General features: G+C 34.1%; 2 protein-coding genes across 2 annotated transcripts; both read right to left on the reverse strand.

Moving 5' to 3' along the window:
• Positions 1-2036: 2036 nt before the first annotated feature.
• LOC126705350 (triosephosphate isomerase, chloroplastic) lies at positions 2037-7788 on the reverse strand. The gene is made up of 9 exons (XM_050404300.1): positions 7477-7788; positions 6998-7024; positions 5411-5480; positions 4902-5025; positions 3522-3606; positions 3277-3409; positions 2994-3167; positions 2476-2558; positions 2037-2357 (listed from the first exon to the last, which is right to left on the reverse strand). The coding sequence occupies exons 1-9, from the start codon at positions 7666-7668 to the stop codon at positions 2301-2303; spliced, it is 945 nt and encodes a 314-aa protein (XP_050260257.1). The 5' UTR covers positions 7669-7788; the 3' UTR covers positions 2037-2300.
• Positions 7789-11965: 4177 nt separating this feature from the next.
• Positions 11966-15251, reverse strand: LOC126706310 (transcription factor bHLH121). The gene is made up of 5 exons (XM_050405727.1): positions 14865-15251; positions 14526-14647; positions 13091-13218; positions 12516-12995; positions 11966-12421 (listed from the first exon to the last, which is right to left on the reverse strand). The coding sequence occupies exons 1-5, from the start codon at positions 14963-14965 to the stop codon at positions 12269-12271; spliced, it is 984 nt and encodes a 327-aa protein (XP_050261684.1). The 5' UTR covers positions 14966-15251; the 3' UTR covers positions 11966-12268.
• Between the last annotated feature and the right edge of the window lie 316 nt (positions 15252-15567).

The raw sequence follows: 15567 nt of genomic DNA on the forward strand, positions 1-15567 counted from the left end.
AGATAATGGACCCCTTATGGCTTAAGCTATTTATTGCACCAAAACCACCCTCGTACGTCTTTCACCAAGCCACAATATTCTCCCCTAGCTAGCCTAAAGCACATAGGTTGGCTGTTTCAATACACAAAACAACAAAACAAAAATATTTTATATTTTCAAAGAGCTTTTCATTCAAATTAGCAATCATTTCTCCTCGTTCCAAATCAATTATTTTTTCATTTTTAATGAGCAATCCATACCATACACGCGCTTTCTTGTTCCACCTAACATAATGCAGGGAATGCATGGCTTGTGGTTGCTTTATATTCACAACAAAAGTTTTGCAAGTCTTTCCATATGGGACAAACTTATTGAAAGACAAAAATCCACCTCCTTTGATATTACAATCTATACTTAATTTATAACAATTATTAAATATCTAAGAATTGGTATGTTATTATCGTAAGCCAGTGACGGAATCAAGATTTTAACTTAGAAGGGCAAGATTTAAAAACTACATTGAAAAAAATATAAATCTAAAAAATATTAATTGATATTAATTACAAAAAATAAAAATGAAAATTATATGCTAATATAATTTTGTTTAACAATGTTTTGTTGTACCAAGATAGCACTGCTCCAGAAGAAGAACAATTCCATGATGTGTTTACAAAGATATTACCTCAAATTGCCAGTGCTATTTGTATGGACCAGATAGCATTGCTCCAAAAACAACAACAAAAAGATTTCATTATTAAGATTTACATGCATGTACACATAGGCATTATATATAGCTGATAATTACAGTATTTTTTTTTCTTCTTTTGATAGTATAATTAGCCTGACCTCCAAAGAGGTCCAAACCACTTTGATTGAAAAGATGATTGATAAGAAAGCAACACCAAAAGTAGCACCACCAAGCTTGCAATACCCAAAGGTGAGCCCCCATGGTCCGAGCGCGAGAGAGGAAAGTTGAACCTCCAACCAGAAGAATTTGAAGCCATGAGGAGTACCAAAAGGATAGGCAACAAGAAAAGGAACAACTGAAAGTTCATTGCTGTGGTTCTCAACTGGGTCTTATAGCCTGTGTAGTGAGAAAACCACAGTAACACAAAGACAATGCCAAAAATGGTGAGCAAATGAAGTGGTGGTGTAGAAATGGAGCCCAAGGTCTGGCCTGTCCACCCTTGTTTCCACTCTGGACCTCTCCTCCTAGTGTAGAACCACTCCATTGTCTTACTCTATACCTCTACCTCTCTCCAAGAATGGTTTATATAAGAAGTATAAGGCTTGCTTGTCTTTATTACTAGGTTTGCTTTGGCACATATGCTTTGAGTGTAGGCTCTCCCAGGCACAACTTTTCTTCTGTGCTGAATGCTCACTCATGTGATTGATACCAAATTATAATCTTGCTTTTGAAGGAGTGCTTGGAAATGTAATCACCATCTATAAAGTTCATGCAATTTAGGTTAAAAAAAAAAAAAAAAAAAAAAAACTTTAAGCACACTCTTTCCTTTGCTAAAAGCTTTAAACACATGTTATTTGGCATTGGAGGCCAAGTTCATGAAATCAGTTTCTAGTTTGGATTAACTTTTTTTTTTCTATTTTTAATTTCACTATTCTAAGTACAAATTTTATTTTATCAACTTTTAAAGAGTAAACAAGTAAAGTTTCCTCAAATATTTAATCCGAACACACAAAAAGCCATTAATCTGTGTACAGTACCTCACTTTTTCTAGGCACAAGTACAACAATGCTTTTGTCAACTTTCAGCAAAAAGTTGATCCAAACACACACAAAACCATTAGCCTGTACAAATAAGTCAGGGAGAGAACATATCCACACCACCATTGTCCAAATTCTAGTATGATTGATGAGGTTCATGCAAACTGGAGATTTTGAAGGTTTATTTCCCATATTTTCCCTTCTTTTTTTTACTAATGCAGTCATTAGTGGGTGCGATTTTTGAACAAAAAGTCAGAGAAGAGCATTGTACACTAAATTGTCTATATGATGCCCACATCACACAAGCAAGACTTCAACATAAAAGCTCCGAATTCTTGAAAAAGATGCCACTCATTCATAAATTGTTTATGCTATTAAAACATGATTTGTATACCTCTTGTTATTCCCAGAAGAGAGGTAGCCCACAGAAAACATATAAAAGAGATTCTTCTAGCTTTAAGGGAAGAAAAACGGGATAATGATCAAAAACCCATCCAAGAAAACTGGCACATGGCACATAGTTTTATTATACTATGCTTCAAACTGAAACAGCTTTTCTTCACCATTTATTTGCTCTTTTTGCCAAAACCACCAAATCAAGCAGCAACTTTCTTGGATGTCACCGAATTAACAATGGTAGCAAATTCAGGACCCTACATCAAGAAAAATCAAGTTGTAAATTGTAATCATCACAATGCACCATCATTGAGAAAATTCTGATAAACTTTTTTCCATAAAATTTCAAGGAAATCATTAACAGCAGGAATATACCTTTAAGGATGCACCACCAACAAGAAAACCATCAATATCTTCTTGCTTTGCAAGCTCAGCACAATTGCCTCCATTTACAGACCCTGAAAATGAATTTTTGTTCATTTTGGTTTTATATAGATAGTAAGCAGCAGTCATATAGAAAACTATAACAACTAGAGATGAACTGTTCTATAATAAGTTCTAAGCATCATATAACAGTAGACTATAATAGCAGTCATATAGAAGACTATAACAACTAGAGATGAACCATTCTATAACCAATTCTAAGCATCATATAACAGTAGACTATAATACGGCAGGAAAGCAAACCTCTCTCTCTCTCTCTCTCTCTCTCTCTTCCCCCACAAAAAGATTATTACAAACAAAAGATGCCGATGTAGTGTTATCCCTTCTTAAGGATAGATGATTATAAACTAAAACTTCCAAATGCAGTAAAATGTAACCATAGCATTAGATATATATGATTTGGCAAAACAGTAATCATGATGCAAATGCAGTTGCAGTAAAGAAACTACCTCCATAAATAATTCGTGTCTTAGATGCAACTTCTGCTGAGACGTTCTTTTTTAGCCAGTCACGAATAGCTACATGTACTTCCTGTGCTTGCAATGGTGTTGCCACTTTACCAGTCCCAATTGCCCAAACAGGCTCATAAGCAATAACTATATTGTCCCAACTAGATACTGCATCTGCACATAATGGTATGAATAGTATCATGGAATACTGGACACATTTTCCTTTTGCAACAGGACTCCAATCATAATTCATAAAAAGAAGTAACATCAGCATGAAAGTTACCTGCAAAAGCCTTCAATTGCTGAAAACATACATCAAAAGTTTTCCCTGATTCTCTTTCTTCTAATTTCTCCCCAATGCAAGCTATTACTCCAAGACCCTCACTCAAGGCATAGGCAGCTTTCTTTCCTATAAACTGAAGTTCACAAATCATCAGTTAAAGTCTTAACTTATAGCATCAATTAGCAAAGAACATTAATCATCTTCTCTCGGAGACCTCTCAAAACAATAATTGTTAAAACTTTCACCTGATCATCTTCACCAATAACATGTCTCCGCTCTGAATGACCAAGAATAACCCACTTGGCACCAATATCTTTCAATTGTTCCACACTACAAAATGAAAACAGTAAATCTGGTAATTATGTGAAAATTTTAAATTAAAAACATGGGCACAAGTACGATATTACAACCAAAAACAGATTTTATTTTTATGTTTATAAGTAACCAAAGACAGAATTTTTCATGTCAATGAACACCCCAGGATCTACATAAAGGAAAAAGATGTTCAAATCAACTTCCAATACATGTAAATTCAACAGAATGGAGCCCCATGAGCCTGAAACTCAGGCCATGTTTGAAATATTAAACCCTATGAAAGGCAAGTGCATCTCACCACCTATATTGCTAATTACTAGTTCCTACATAGCTGATGTTGTAGGAAACTGGATCAATTAAAAGCTGACATCAAAAGAAGAATAACGATGACACCATTATTAATTTATTAGTTATCAAAAAGTCGATGTATGGCTGAGTCCTGCATTTTCATCAGCAGAATGATTTGGACTCTTGTAAAAGGACCTCTTTTGGAACTTTTGGAGCAACAATCTTGAAAGAACCATTTGTGTGCAGTATGAAAAGTGAAAACAAGACATTTTTTTTAATCTGATACCAAATTTTAAACAGGAACCACTAGAAGTTTCGTTATTTTAGTTTCATCAGAGAGAGAGAGAGAGAGAGAGAGAGAGAGAGAGATATTCTAGATTGTTGATGGAAGGGGTTGTATGGGAGACATAGGAATAGTATCATGTGGAATGCAACCCCTATGTGTCTTATGTAAGAGATTTGGAAGGAGAAGAATAGCCAAACATTTGAGGGTGTAGAGAAACTTTTTATCGAGATCAAATGTAGCTTTTTGCACATTTTGTTTGAATGGTGTACTAGTGAGGATTTCTTGTAACTCTTTCATTCAGTTTATATGTCTCTCAAATTAGGCTTATGATTCTAATTCTTTAGGAAAATAAATCTTTTGAGCATTCTTGTTTCTTGATAAAAGCTTCATTATTACTCATCAAAGAAGGGAAGAACTTCCAAAAGAGAAAACTAGATACTAAGAAAATAAAAGGCACATTGTTTATGAAAGCCATGCAAAGTCACAACTTCCTCAAAAAAAAAAATTATTCTACACACCAACTGCCTAAGTAAAACAACTCCGCGGCCAATATAAGATAACTAAAAGAATCACTCAATCTGAAAAAAAGATTGATTCTTGAGAAAATAAAATTCACACACACACACACACACACACACACATATGTATGTATGTATGTATGTATGTATACACAGCAAAGGAGCCAGAAACTATGAACAAACGACACATTGTGCTGAACATGGAAGAGCAAGATCACCTGATTTCTCCTGTGAAAGCACCACCTTTTCCAACCCAAGAGTTCTGACCAGATATCTCAATCCGATCTGATAGCGTGTTCTTCACCTGATCGATGTAAACAAAGGGAGGTGCCACTACAACATCTGCACATCTCACAAGAAAATACTTGGATAAATTACTATATAAAAAAATAAACCTTTATCATACAAAAGAACCTATTGAACAACTAATGCTTTAGACTTGCCACCACAAAACCCATCTCCAACACTTTTTCGAATACTGAAAAAAGATTCACTGTTAGTTATACAGAAGTCCAAGGGTATTGCAGCATTTTCTCAAGGATTAGATAGTGACAAAATCATCATTGACTCACTGTCTGAGGCTCTTTTGCACACTCAGAAACTAAATTATCAGTTTACACGTAATTATCTTTTCTTCTAATTTTGGGAAGTAGTCATGGAAAAAGTCAGAAGTCAGTCTACTGCAGATTGTAACATATACTACATTAAAGATCGAATATTATCTTACCAACATCAGTTTCCAGTTTCACACTGTTCAAATCAGAAATGAGTTTGGTGATTGAGTCTTTCGTCCCATTCTAAAAAAAATTAAAAAAAAAAAAAAGATGAGCTTTTCAATATGAAGAAACTAAAACAACAAAAACAAAAAAAAAAATAGAAAGAGCAAAAAATCTACATTGCATATGCAATATTTAACAAAATAGCAAGATAGAAAAGCATATAAATGAAGTTTGTACCAATGTACAGTCCAAAAAAATGCATAAGAAAAATGTATTATAACCTAACAGATATGTGGAGTAGCTCCACATTAAATGCATTGGGTGGAAAGGAGCCTTAGGTTCACAGTTCACTTCTGAGTTCTGACGCTATCAATGTTACATACAAATGTACATAACTTGGAAATATGAATGGTAGCACCATCATGTGGAGTTGGAACCAGTCTTGCCGTCTTTGGCATTCAATTTGACATATATGAACATGCTTGCCCATGTAGGTGCACACACACATAGCCAAAAAAGAGAAAAAAACAGGTTGCTGAACAACCAATGCGGAGTTGAGAACTACAAGAATACGTTGCAAGATAGTTATATAAACTGAAGCAGAGACAAGGTACCCACACAAGGCACGGAAACCCTGCAGAAGGGTTCTCAGGCAATTTTTTACTAAGGCACGTATTCTTTTTTCGTTATTCCATTCTAATTTTGCTTGTAAGTAAACAGAGTATCCATAGCTGTCCTATTTCTTTATCCAGTGCAATTCCAAGAGTACATAATACAAAGCCAATTAATAGAGTTATGCTCTGCAAACCTAATTAGAGAAAATCTACATATATGAACAAATGCAGTATATCCTTATTTCCTGTGTCAAATCAACCCTCTAATCAAGAGCTCTAATCTGTCTATAAGGGAGAAACTTTTGCGGGTTTTGATGGTTAAGCCCAACTCCCAGCAATTGTTTGTTAGAGAGAGAAGATATTGAGTGCTTTACATGGGAAAAGAGATTTGGACTAACTACTGGTACAACTAGGTTACATACAAGAGAGAGTTAGATGGGATTGAGAAACTATGTTCTATAGACTGGACTTCGGAGCAAAACAGGTTCCAAACAGACTGCAACCTCTCTTTTTCAGCTTATAGAGAAACAAATTCCTCCTTTCCTTCATCAAACACCCATCAATACACATGTACTATCAGTGGCATATATATTTGATAAAGTACTGATTGTCCTAGCTAATAGCTTAAGGTGTAACTAAATGGTGAATTAAATCATTTAATCATAATTCTAAAACTCCCCCTCAAGTGTGGGGCCAAACTCATTAATAAATAGGGCCCAACGCGTGAGATTTTTAACTTTTTAAATAGAAGGTAAAATGGAGACAGGATTCAAACTCAAGAACCCATACCATGACAAATCCAACCTATCAAATCAAAACGACAATTCTCTTCAAAATTCAAGCTCTATCAAGAAAGTACTCAAATTCTTAAGAAACAAACAAGTAATGCAAACAAGAAATACGGACCATGTAAAAAAAAATAAAACCATAATTAAGATACAGACAAATTAAATCACAACATTTGTGACAAAAAATACTTACGCACTTCCAGTTTCCACCAACAAAGAACTGCAAGCACAAGAAATCATAAGAACAATTAGTAAATGTCCAAATTGGAGAACCATTTACACTTGAGAACCCATTTAACATATTCATAATCAAATCATTATAATAAAAAATAAAGATAAAAACAATTAATAATGCACAACTTAATAGCTTTTTTATTATAAAAAAAAAAGTAAAAATTCAAAAGCTTTGAATGCTTCATTATTGGTTCCAAGAAGGAACCACTGGTCACTCATTTAGCTAAAAGATTAAACATGCAAAAAAAAAATTTACAACCTTGGAATTAACTAACAAGTGTCTATATCTCATAGTGGTTGGTTTCGTTTGTTGAAGGTAAAATTTTTAAGAAATGAAACAGCAATAGCTATCTAAACACTGAAACAAACATATTGATGAAACTACAACATTGAAGCTTATAGATCTAGGAGTTATTATTGTTAAGGAAGACAGTGTACCTTGCCGGAGCCAGCCATGGCAACGACGCCACGTGGGGGTTTAGGAGAGGAAGTGAGGCGGAGATGAGAGTTAACATGTTGGAATAAGGATTGAGAATTGGAGAGGGAGTGGTCGAGTTTTGGAGAAGTGCGGCGGAGACCGGAGAACTGGGCGGAGAGTTGGGATGCTAGAGATGTTGAAGCCACTGCCATCACTACTGTCTGTGAAAGTACTACTTGGGGAGTTTGAGAGAGAGAGAGAGAGAGAGAGAGAGTCAGGTAGCTTTGGATTTGGCTTTGGGTTTTGCGTTTTTGTATGTAAAATGGTCCGAGAGAGCTTTTTGAGAGTTGTGGTGTTGGTTGCTGGTTGGTGATACGTTGGGCTTTACGGTAAAAACCAGCTGGTAAAGTGGGCTGGGTGTTTCACGCTACTCCCGTGGGCGTCAAATCCACGCGCTTAATTGCTTCTATTTTTTAAATGAAATTGTACCGAAACTTTTCAAAAATGACCCACTTAATCCATAAACCCAATTTGGACCCTAAATCATTACTCATTTTTCTCGTGATGATTAGGAACTAAGTTGATCATTTTTTAAAAGTCTTGAATCTTGTTGGCATTAACCCGAACATTAAGAGTGTTAATTACATTTTTCTTTTTTCTTTTTTACATGTATACACATTATCTCACACGATTTTACAAATCACTAATAATAAATGACCACCACTAAATTATGAAAAGGAAACAATTATGTACCACCTTAGAGGTCTTTAAATTTTTGGGACTAAATTAAAATAAGATGAATTCTTTCAATTCTGAGCAAATGGAGAGAAAATTTATTAATCTCACCATTCACCCTAAGTAAGTTATATCTCAATTTTTTTTCCACGCATTCTTTTTTTATGACTACAATTTTGGGGTTTAAATTTATTTTTTATAAACTATTAATTATGTCAATCTAATCATCAAATTTTTTCTTAAAAAAAATATTTTATATTAAGTTAACTTTCAACTTTTGACGATAAGTAAAGTCAGCACAATATTAAATAAAAATTTAAGTGATTAAATTGATACAAATAATTATTTAAACTAGATATAAAATTGAATTCCAACTACTGACACGTACTTTTTTGACCAAAAATAGTAGTTTAATTTTTTTATAAAAAAAAATATTGGTGTTTGGATTATTTAATTTATCCATTAATAATATCTCAAATAAGTTCTTAAACATAAAAATGTTGAGAAATGCAACATTGTTTGTATTGGTCGAAAGGTTATCTAGAAAAATAAAAAAAAATTTATTGAGATGATATGTCAAAATCAATTATATCATATTGGCTTTTAAGCAACATGAAATGAAATGGATTGGCTTTGCCAAAAAAAAAAGGCATGAAATATGAATTGGATATTTTCAAATCTCCACCAAACACAGCATTAAAAGCTCTACCTTCCACGCGCTTCAAAGGCGCTGATTATATTCAAAGACACACACGATTGTAGTTGTCGCTGTCGTTCAACGAGAAGACATGTTGGCAAGGCATTATCTCTAACCTTATACACATAAAATACAAAGTACGACATCGTTTAAGGTCGTCCTAGTTCATGTTCTTTTCAACCTCTGCTGTATAGGATAATAATATAATATTGAGGTCTTTCTTCCTTTTGCCACGTGGCTTACACACAAAAAAAGGAGGAAAAGATGGATGCGGATGTAGTGGTGGCAATCTACATGGAATCTGTGGTGAAAAGCTCTAGTTTGTGTTACTGACCGTACAGATATATTTAATCTAATATATATCCAAAAACAAAAACCCAATTTCACAATCCTAGGTTTGTGACAAATGTTTCTCAAAAAAAAAAAAAAAAAAGGTTTGTGACAAATATGTGTTGCTCCATGACCAAATTCAAGATAATTTAGTCAGAAACTGATTAATGAGCAAATTATTAGGATAATTTTGCTATAGAAGAGGTTGAAATCTTTGTTAAGTAGGTAATATAGACAATAAAGTTATGTACCCTTTTTTTTTTCTTGAGAAAAATAGAGTTATGTACCTAACTAAATTAGAAAGCCTTAAGAACAAAGGATGAAGGTGGTTGATTAGTAGGTAGTCCACCAAACTTTTAGTCTCCAATTAATCAATCTCACAATCTTTATTAGTTTAGATTACCCTTTCTCAAGTACTACAAAGGAACCATTACAAAATATTTTATTTTGACATGTATGTTATGTTTGTAAAACGATACATATAACTATATTTTATAACATTTTTCATAATTTATTGAAGTGACAAATTGACTCTTGTAATATCACCATGAAATTCACATAGATTCGTCACTCACTATTTTAATTATATACTACAATATACCACTTCAAGGGTTGTAAAAAATTGTGAATTATAACCCCATGGTATACATGTATTAGACAAAGCTTTCTAGCCCGAGTAAAATGATTATTGCACATTCATAAAAAAATAAAAATAAATAAAAAGAAGAAGAAGATGATGATTATTGCACTAAATAGTAAACAAACAGGATAATTTGATGTGTGCTTTTGTTATCAACACCCATGTTAGTCAACTGGAGAAGGTGTTATCACAGGATTGAAAATGATTTTTATGAATGATTTTCAAAGATTGCTGCGGATCATAGTTTTTGTTGAGTATCTGAAATCAACATAATTCTTTTAGAATTTTCAGCACAAATCCAAAGAAACAGTTAGGACTGTTGAGAGACTTGAGACCTTGAGATCACATTGATGTCTTATTTTGTCTTTTCCCTCAGCACATACCGCAGTTGAACCTCAACTATGCTACAAACACTATTTTTTTCTCACTTTTTTCTTTTATTTTACAACGTGTTAAGGTGGTAACTGATAAGTAAAGATTAACTTAACATTATTTTCATACAAACCCATCACTGACAATTTTTTTGCTCACCAATCACAACTTATCATCTCAGAGAAGTTATGAAACTTTGTGTGAATAAATGTGTCCCTAGACTTTCTGTTTGAACTTGCCCCCTGTAATCCTAGATAGGTGTTGCTGTAAACTATTAAATTCCAGTCCTTTATATAGCATTTGAGGAATGAGGACCACCCACTCTTCTACTATTCTTCAGAACTTGTAGATGCTCATCTTTTAATTGATTGATATCCCCACTTGTGGACTCTGCTGGTCTTTTTCATTGTGCCCATGAACATATTTAATCCTCTGGCTGAATACCCCAATGTCTCTTTCAGCATTCAAGTCTTTTGGATATTCTTATAAGCAGTAGCCAACACTTCCAGCCTTTATTGGACTTTTTTCTTTTTAAATGAATGGGAGAGATTTTTTAAACCACAGTAAAGCACTGTACAGTTACAATTTCAACTCAGAAAGAAACTCACAGTAAACAACACCTATACAAATGCATCTCACTGTCAAAGAAACAAACCAAAAAAAAAAAAAAAACACTCATGAGGAAGAAGTAGCCTTTTTAAACCTTTATTGGAGTTTTTTTTTTTTTTTTTTTTTTTTTTTTTTTTTTTTTTTTTTTTCATTTGGTGACTGGTGATAATTCGATATGCAAACGAGATGGTAACCTGGGGTCCTGGAGTATAATGAGTACAAGAAAGGAAAAGCAGGAATAAAAAAACAGCATTCAAGTCATTTGCCTGAATGCATATAAAAAACTAATGGCAACAGCCATCAAAATCGTGTCTATGCCAAGACTGGCATATTCAGCTTAGCTTTCCGCTCAAAATTGCTAAGAAATTCACTGCACAAATAGTCTCTGTCAAGCAACAAGATCTTCATTTACAAGAAAGAACCACAAATCCGATTTTAGCACCTTGAAATATTTTCGACATCCTACAGAAAAATTACACTAACCTTCATGGTCACCTAAGCATTTCTTCAATCTACTTTTATTTTCTCATTGAAATGTCTCTACCATACGCAAAATGATTATAAACAAGCAAAGCTGCCAATGATTTCAGATGAACAAACAGGTTTAAACTTAAATCAGTGTCCAAACTCCAAAACTACTTATAGTGCTTTTCATGCTCAGAAGAAATGGATAATAGAGACTGAATACACCCACCACATATAATGCATTCATGCCAGGGGATGGATGGTGAAAAGCCAACTTCAGACTTGCTTTATAATGCAAATGGTGTTCAGACTGCATCATGTTGAAATTAATTCAGCTCAGAAATATATCAGATACAAAACGACTGGAAATCTGTTCCAGAACATAGAAGTATTTTCTCCTCTTCTTTTTTTCCTTCTTTTTTAGGGACAAGGAAATGAGGAAGGGTAAAGGTGATTGGTCTTTGGCTAGGAGTTTGGAATCAAACAAAATGATCACAGACTAAACAATATAATATATTAGAGGAGATTGATAAGGAATAAGAAGAAATGGGATGATAAGAACCCACTGGTTCTTATGGAATTAAGATAGTTTGAGTAGCTCTTCAAGGGAACTAGGCCTCCTAGAGAGTCAGGATACAAAGATAGAGAGAGATTGAGAGAGTAAAGATCAAAGAGAGTACTTGCATGGTATTTTCCAAGATGATTCTTTACAAGTGTTCCCAGCTTCTTATAGCAATAGCTAGTCCCCCTAAATCTGTTATACAATCAGTTATGAATAGCTGGATCTAACTAACTATAACTAACTACTAATTGCCTCATCAGAAATTATCCTAACTTCCTTCCAAATCAGATAAGCTTTGACAGCACAGCACAGTGCACAGCAGCAGCTTGATTCACAGCAGAGCTGACCCTATCATGGGTCAAAACCTAGTTTTAACTGTTCTAGCTTAGTCTCTTCCAATTCTCAGTCACCAGCCTTTCCACCACCAATAATGCTATTAGATGAGCTATCCTTCACACTACTTGATGAAGAACACCTACTTGAAGAACTCCCTTCAGTATCATTGTTTTCCTTCCTCCAAGACTTCTTAGACTTTCTCTTTCCCGATGTCAAACTCTGTTAAAAAGTAGCATTTATATGAAATATTTTTTACTCTGGAAGTAATTATTTCTCCAATGCTCACAATTAAATTTGAAAGGCCACAACTAACCTGATCTTCAGTAGATCCAGGAGTCTTCAGCTCCAGTTCTGTTGTAACATCATTGGAGTCCTTTTTTTTTTCAATCTTGCTCTCCCCAGATGACTTGTTTCTAGAATCTTGCTTTCCCAAGATGGGGGATGGATTGCCTGGATGCACAAGTTGAGATACATTTTGGGTGGACTGTTGTTCAACCAACGTATTTGCAGTCACATATGGAACAAAAGTCGAACACGGGTTAGGAATCACCCCAGGGTTCTGATTTCCATAGAACGGATATGGCTGCATAGATGGATGCATTGGAATTGGTCCTGGAGGCATTGGCATTGCCATCGGATACGGATAAGATGGTGGTGCAATGACAACAGAGTGATCCATAGCAGCCCATGGGAACATTGCCCTAACTCTCTGTTGATATTGAACATTAAGGTTGTCTATATCGGATTTAAGAGATGCCTTCTCTTCTCTGAGATCGTTTTTCTCCTGTGTCAACTGTATTTCAACAAATTATGTGATTGCGTACCTTACCAAATAAGCACCACAGATATCATCATCCAGATCATCAACACAACATATAAAAAGATTACCTCACAAGATTCTTCACTTAGTGTAGCATGCTCAGCTTGGAGTTTGTTGATTTGAGACGTCAGGTCCTTTACCAATTGAATTGTATCAGCTAGAATGGTTGCTTTATCATTTTTGGGCCTATTAGGATCTGCATTTCAAAGTCACCATATGGAAGTTGATTTCATGCTTATAGGCAAAGGTACATGACTGCCACATAGATAGACTCTAAATAAATTACAAGCAAAATCAATTACACACTTGACACGTATTAAGTTCATGTAACATAAAGTAAGCTCCCCTTAGCTAAAATTATACCATACTATAGTGTAATTTTCAGATTCAAACTTGATCACGTAGATTAACAAGGTCCTATTTAAACAATTTCAGCAGTTGATTACTACAGTGAATTCCTCTATCATCATTTAAGCATGATAAATAACCCCCAATAAACTACCAAAGAGTATTCATTCACATTTCATATACACTTATTCAAATCTAGCTTATCACAGTGAAAAGGACATGTGGAAACTTGGATATAAAAAATTACAGCTATGGAGATTTGAGGCAAGTAGTAACACATGAAGGGAAACTGAAAGCCCAAAACATGTGGTTATGCACTATTTTGAAAGTTCATATTTTTTTTAGCAACAAAAAAAAAGTTCATATCTTTTTTTCAAGTGGAATGAATATCACTATTAACTAATACAAGATAATTAAAACATGTGGACCCTGATAAAACAGAACAAAAAATCTTAAATTACAAATTATACACTTTAACTTTGACGTTTTCAATTCAGTCCTTTAAGTTTCTTCTTTTTTGTTTTTTTGTTTTTTTTTAAATTTTTGTCCTTCAGTCTTTTAACTTCCAATCATTTCCAATGTAGTCCTTCCGTCCAATTTGCACTGTTAAGTCCACCTAAACGTCATTTTAGAAAGTGTAAATACGAACACTAACAGCAAGATTGGACGGAACTAAACAAAATAACTATATTGAAAATGTAATAAAATTAAAAAATTGAAATGAAAATAGGTCAAAGTTACATGGTGTAATTTTTTTTGTTTTATCAAAAGTGGATGTCTTCTATTTTTCCTTATGTTTTTTTGGTTGGCTTACAACTAGTAGGGGAAGGGATTCAAATCCAAGTTCTCCCCATGTGAAGAACAGGACAGTGCCACTGGGCCACAAGCCTCTTGGCAAAAGAGAAGCTCTATGTCATTAATTTAAAGTTCAGATAATTTTCAAAGTGTCCCAAACAAAAGTTATAAAACAAAACAGCTTAAAATGAAAATCTTTGCTTCTAAAGTTCATATGAGGCTTTAGAAAAAAAAATATATATATATATATATATATATATATATATTGAACTGCTATTCACATATCATTATTGGTAACTAGATGATAATTCAATAACAGCATATAACAACAATTAGGAGTAGTAAGATTACTATTATTACCTACAACATTTCCCAACTCGACAAAATGCTCGTTTAGTCGATCCCTCCTCAATTTCTCTCGGTCAGCCTTCTGAATTTTTCTTGCAGATAAGCAATCATTGAGTTCAAGTTCAGACCTTTGACTGAAAATACATCAAACATGAACATTGTTTAAGAACAAAAGAAACACAGTTCCACTATTCTAGAAACCCAGTGCCACTTTGATTGAATAGAAACTTTGACTTTATTTTTAGCAGAAAAATAAAGCTCAAAAATTTATTGAAACCCAGAATTGATATTGTAGAATTAAATCCAAGAAAAATAAACACATGACTCAAACAATTTAATTAAATTCAGAACCTGGAATTGGGTTGTGGGCGAGTGGAGAGCACGCGCGGGTTTTGGGCAATATTCGTTGTTGGAGTTGAGATTGGGGGTTGTTTGTTTTGAATGAATTCCATTGTACAGTGGCTTCCGAAACTGTTTGGGTAACAGATTTTTCGGAGTGAAACGAAATCACAGTGAATTGGTTTGCTTGGCTTGGTCGGAGCGTGTGTTATGGCTAAAGAAGTCCACGAGCGAACTGAACAGCTTTAATTATCAGCAAAGTCCAAACAAAGTGTGTGTGATAGTGCTTCGCCGCGTGCTTTCATGTGCTTCCCACGCTTTGGTCGCGTAGTACTCTGCTGTTTTCCCGGCAAACGTCTTTATCAATGTGAGTTCCCACAACTATTATTTTCATCAATGGCCTATATGCTTGTCAAATAAGAAAAATCTATGGGCTATATATTTTTTCCTTCTTAGATCTCGGGATGCACATACGTGTGGGACTCACTTTCCCATCCATGAAATACCATAACTCAAATTCTTTTTGTGAAAGATAATTATAATTTACTGCTAATTATCTTTTTTTTCTTAGATTTTTAAGCATTTTGTGTATAGAGATGTGTCAAATCAACTACAAGATTTTTGGCCCATAACCCGATTCTTGAAAAAACGAAATTAAAAAGAATTTTTAAATTTGGATTTACTTGAATCTCATTTCTTCAAAGAGACTAGAATT

Source organism: Quercus robur, chromosome 11, assembly GCF_932294415.1.
Source record: "Quercus robur chromosome 11, dhQueRobu3.1, whole genome shotgun sequence".
NCBI classification, from domain to species: Eukaryota; Viridiplantae; Streptophyta; class Magnoliopsida; order Fagales; family Fagaceae; genus Quercus; species Quercus robur.